The sequence below is a fragment of the Malus domestica genome, chromosome 06 (assembly GCF_042453785.1).
Source record: "Malus domestica chromosome 06, GDT2T_hap1".
Lineage (NCBI taxonomy): Eukaryota > Viridiplantae > Streptophyta > Magnoliopsida > Rosales > Rosaceae > Malus > Malus domestica.
The window spans coordinates 35055546-35060457 of NC_091666.1; the positions used below are offsets into that span (position 1 = coordinate 35055546).

Genomic DNA, 4912 nt, shown 5'->3' on the forward strand with positions numbered 1-4912 from the left:
AGGAGAGAGAGAGCTTGGATGAAGAATATGGGTGGGTTAGAGAGAGCTCTTGGATGAAGAAGATGAGTGGGTTAGAGCTTTGAACTATAATTAGGTCATCTCTGTTTCTCTCTACAAAATGAGAATGAGAGTTGGAATTTCTGGATAACCCATTTATATGGGAGGACAATTTGGTCATTTCAAGGTGTAGGAAAATTCTTATTTCTGTCCAATTGTTGTGCATGACATGTGCATATTTGAAATGTCCTATTTTTGTCACAAGATTAAGAAATTGTCCTAGTTGTGGGTATTTCCCAAAAAAATAATCTGAGGAACACCTTTGTGAAGGTGCAAAAGCCTTCTGAATCCACTGGATACAGGATTTGGTTAGGATATAAGCGATTCCAATTTTATTAGTTATCTACCCAACTCAGGAAAGAAAAAAAACCAATAGAGAAATAGAATATAAGCACGTATATATAATACGTGGATCCATGGCACTATCTTTTTTACACAGCTTTTAACACACGTACGTGTGGAGCCCGTTTTGTTAACGATCTGAATTGTCTATCTTTTATAATATCATTCATAGAGCATACTTGCAAAAAGTTAGACAAATCCATAACTACTAAGACATTCATTTGTAGTGAAGAAAATAGACGAATATAGTTCTACAAAAAAAAACGGTCATATGATTTTAGATTTGAGTGATTTTGGCATATATGATATTTGAAAGAAGACTTAAAAAATAAATAATTCAGATCGTTTAAATAATATTTTTAAGTAGGTCCATGAACATACGTGTCAAAAATTGTATAAAAAGTGTGGTGACATGATCTGTCCCCTATAATAATTATAGGAAAAATTAGTATCCGGTCCCTAGTTTTTACTGTTCATTGACTAACACCTTATTAGTTCTCAAATTTTGATTCAAGTCCCTAGCATTAATGTGATAATGAATTTACATGTTTATTATATAATTTTTTTAATATAAAAATTAGTAATTAATTTAGGGTTTAATACTCACACCTCTATTAAACTTCTAATTAATTTTCAATTCAAACATTTTCAAAATAATAAAAAATTAAATTAAATTAAGTTTGTACCTATTAGTTTTTTTTTATATATAAAAAGATTCTCAATTTTTTAATCTTAAATGTACCCATTCATATAATTTTTCAATTTTTTTAATCTTAAATGTACCCATTCTCAAATATATCAATTCGTTATATGTAAAATGTACCCTTTTTTTAATATAAAATCCATTCAAATTTTTTAATCCATGTTTAAACTTATATGGGTACATTCTTTTTCGTTGATTTGAGAATGTATCCATATTTTGGTACAATAACTTTTTTTGTTAATTTTGGTTAATATACCCATACATATATGTATGTACACACACACACACACACACACACAATATAATAGAGAGAATAATTTATATTTTATTATTTTTAATCCCATAAATTATGGGTTTTATTTAAAATCTCATTAATATAAACAATTACAAATTTCAATTTTTAATTTTTAATTAAAAAATATAGTAACTTACATTATTACATTAATATCAGGGACCTTAATCAAAAACTAAAAACTAACAAGGTTTCAATCAAAGAATATTGATAGATAGGGACCGCATCCAAAGTGTCCCATAATTATATATACATATGTGATGTGATATTAGGAAAACAAACAATTTGTGTGGTAATTATCTGTTTAGAGGCCACATATATTGTAAAATTCGTAGAAAGAAAGAGTGAAACTGGAATCCAATTATCGAATTATCCAATGAGGTTAGAATAAAGTGAGTAGTGATATGTTGGCCTCTGTTTTATGTCTGACTCTACGTAGGAGGAGTTAGTAGCAAGATATTATATAGTCTCTTTATCTTCTCCATTTTTGTGCGCATGCTGATCTGTACTTCAAATCAGAGAGGTTTCCATTTGCTGGGACATTTCCCATTTGCAGAAAAATCCATCATCTTAAATATATAATAATAATATTAAGTAAGGTTTACCTTTGATAATGTATAGAGAGAGAGAGAGAGAGAGAGATAGAGAGAGACACTATTCTTGTGAATGATTGGTCGTTTCATGTCTGTCCTTCTTTTGTATATCCCATTTATTCGATGAAGATAATAATAATCACAGCACTAACAAACTAAACGTGCATGCAGACTTGCAGATGCAGCAGCTTCATGGGATGAAATGAAATATATAAATTGATTTATACATATGCTGCCTCCCTAACGAGAAGAGAAGATATCAACTTTTTAATCTTCTTCCCTTTGCTCTGTGTATGTTTGCTTGTTCTTCTGATTGTTATGCTTGTTGAACAGTATACGGCACCTAAACCCTACGGTAAAACATTGTTTTATTGGTAGATAAATAAAACCAAATACAAAGAGTCCTTTAAATAGTGAAAACCTAAAGCAAACCCTAGACTAAAACAAGAAAGTAATTTAAACTTTAATGAGCAAGTGATTAATCCTTGGCCCGCAAGACAACTAATTTAAAAACTAATAATCTAAATTCCAACACCCCTCGTCAAACTCATGGCGGTACACGACATGGGTTTGCCAAAGTGATGAGGATGCAAGCTCCATTATACTATCTTCCGATGCCAATTCCAATACGAAATTCCATCGGTGCAAGTGCAAGATCCCAGATTCCAGTGCCAGTGCCAGTGCAAGATTCCAATGCTAGTGCCAGTACCAGTGCAAGATTCCAACCAATGCCAGTGCCAGTGCCGGTGCAAGATAAATACTAATGCTAGTGCAAACTTCCAATCCAAGTTCAAGCTACCATGCCCAATCATCCTTTCTAGATTCAGATTCCGAATCATTTGCAATATGCAAAACAGAAGGCACAACTGCGGCTACATGTGGTGGTTTATGTGGAAATCCATGTTTTTGAGATAACTCGGGACATTGGGATTTCCAATGCCCTTTCCCTTTACAATAAGAACACTCATCCATAGCAACACCAGTTTTATTACGAGGTCTTGGCCCAATTGCCGCAGCCAATGCTGAAGTGTTTGACAACGACGAAGAGAGCCTATGCAACTGCACACAGACTTCTTCGACTTGTAACTCATTAAGAACAGAATCAACAGATGGAAGATGAGTTCGATGTAGGATGGAGCTACGGAGTGTCTCGAACTCATCCCGAAGAGGCATTAGAAACTGAACAAGACGTTGTTCTTCTCTATATTGACAATAAAGCTCGACGATGCCAAGTCCTTTAGGTTCAGTCAATGCAAGTTGATCCCAAAGATTGGTCATTTCATTATAAAAAACTTGAATACTCTTATCACCCTGCTGGATTGCACGAATCTCCATTTCTAGTTGATACCTCTTAGCAAAATTGGCCTTGGTATACAACTTTGCTAAGTGATCCCAAACTTCCTTACATGTTGAGAACTTAGCAAGTTGCATTCCAATAGTCAAATCAACAGAATTATTAATCCAAGTAATAATCTTTGAATTATTCATCTCCTATGCAGCAAACAATTCAACATGATTCTCATCTTTAGGGTTATTCGGAATAGAAACCATTCCAGAAACATAGCCCCACAATCCTTTTCCAATCAAAAAATTCTTCATCACATACGCCCAATACACATAATTATTTCCATTTAATTTCACACCAATGGCTTGTAGGGAATCATCCTTTGCAGATGCCATGACAACACTCCGTAAAAAAAAAAAAAAAAATACCTGATAGCAAGCAGGCGACTTAAACAAACGGGTACGGGTTTTGATCTGGTACTGGTGCAGACTGATGCAAGTTCAAGCCGATGCAGATTCAATGGGTGTGGGTGCGAGGGTTTCAAGGCTTATGCGCACGAGGGATGACAGGCTGCGTGTCAAGCTGCAAGTCAAGTGATGCAAGTACGAACTCGAGAATACAAAGGTGCAGGGCGGCGAAGCGGTGTGCGGTGGTCCAGTTGGCTGCGATGATTGCAGCGATTCAAGCAGGTGAGAATTCAAGCCGGTGCAGGCAGGTTACAGTCGGAAGCGTCCATATAGGTGCAGTGGTGCAGGGGCGATCTGGTGCTGGTGGTGGAGACTGATCTGGTACGGGTTCACAAATCACTCAGGCTGACGGCACCGAGACAGGTCCAGGGAACCTGCTCTTGATACCATGTTGAACAGTATACGGCACCTAAACCCTACGGTAAAACATTGTTTTATTGATAGATAAATAAAACCAAATACAAAGAGTCCTTTAAATAGTGAAAACCTAAAGCAAACCCTAGACTAAAACAAGAAAGTAATTTAAACTTTAATGAGCAAGTGATTAATCCTTGGCCCGCAAGACAACTTATTTAAAAACTAATAATCTAAATTCCAACAATGCTACCTACCCACCCTCCCCAATGGACTCGTAGAAGGAAGAGAATTGGGTTACAACTTACACCATCTAATTTCAAAAGCATATTGACACGTTATTGATCATCAACGTGTCCTCAGTATATCTTGCTGCCATGCACAACATAATCAATGTGTTGTCAATAAAAGTGTAAGCCTCAAAAAACTAAAGACGTATCACCATTTCATTGAGTGATTGGACCAAGTCAGCTAGTGAAGTGGTTTGATGACCCAAGTTTTGCAACTTGCAAAGGGCCTAAAAATCTCGAACTTGGATTTTCCCCCTTTCCCTTCCCTATCCTCCTCTCACTCTTTATTTTACCTTTCTCTTTATAAAAAAATTACATAAGATGTTGACGTGACTTAACCGTAGGGATGTCAATAGTTCGGTTTGGGGACGGAAATACTATATACATCCCCATAACCACGCAAATTAATCATATCCATAACCATAAATTAACCATCGGGTATTATCTATAATCATACCCACAGGGTAACGGATTTCCCATCGGTTAATGATTATATCCATCTTCATCAATACAAAAAAATTATTTGTTC

At 35.4% G+C, this 4912-nt stretch overlaps 1 protein-coding gene across 1 annotated transcript; it reads right to left on the reverse strand.

Moving 5' to 3' along the window:
• Window positions 1-2782: 2782 nt before the first annotated feature.
• Window positions 2783-3475, reverse strand: LOC139196955 (uncharacterized). The gene has a single exon (XM_070823323.1). It carries the CDS (start codon window positions 3473-3475, stop codon window positions 2783-2785), a length of 693 nt encoding a protein of 230 aa, XP_070679424.1.
• Between the last annotated feature and the right edge of the window lie 1437 nt (window positions 3476-4912).

Bases quoted from the DNA above. Each gene is read 5' to 3' on its own strand.
- LOC139196955 (XM_070823323.1), bottom strand. From the start codon at position 3,475: ATGAATAATTCAAAGATTATTACTTGGATTAATAATTCTGTTGATTTG.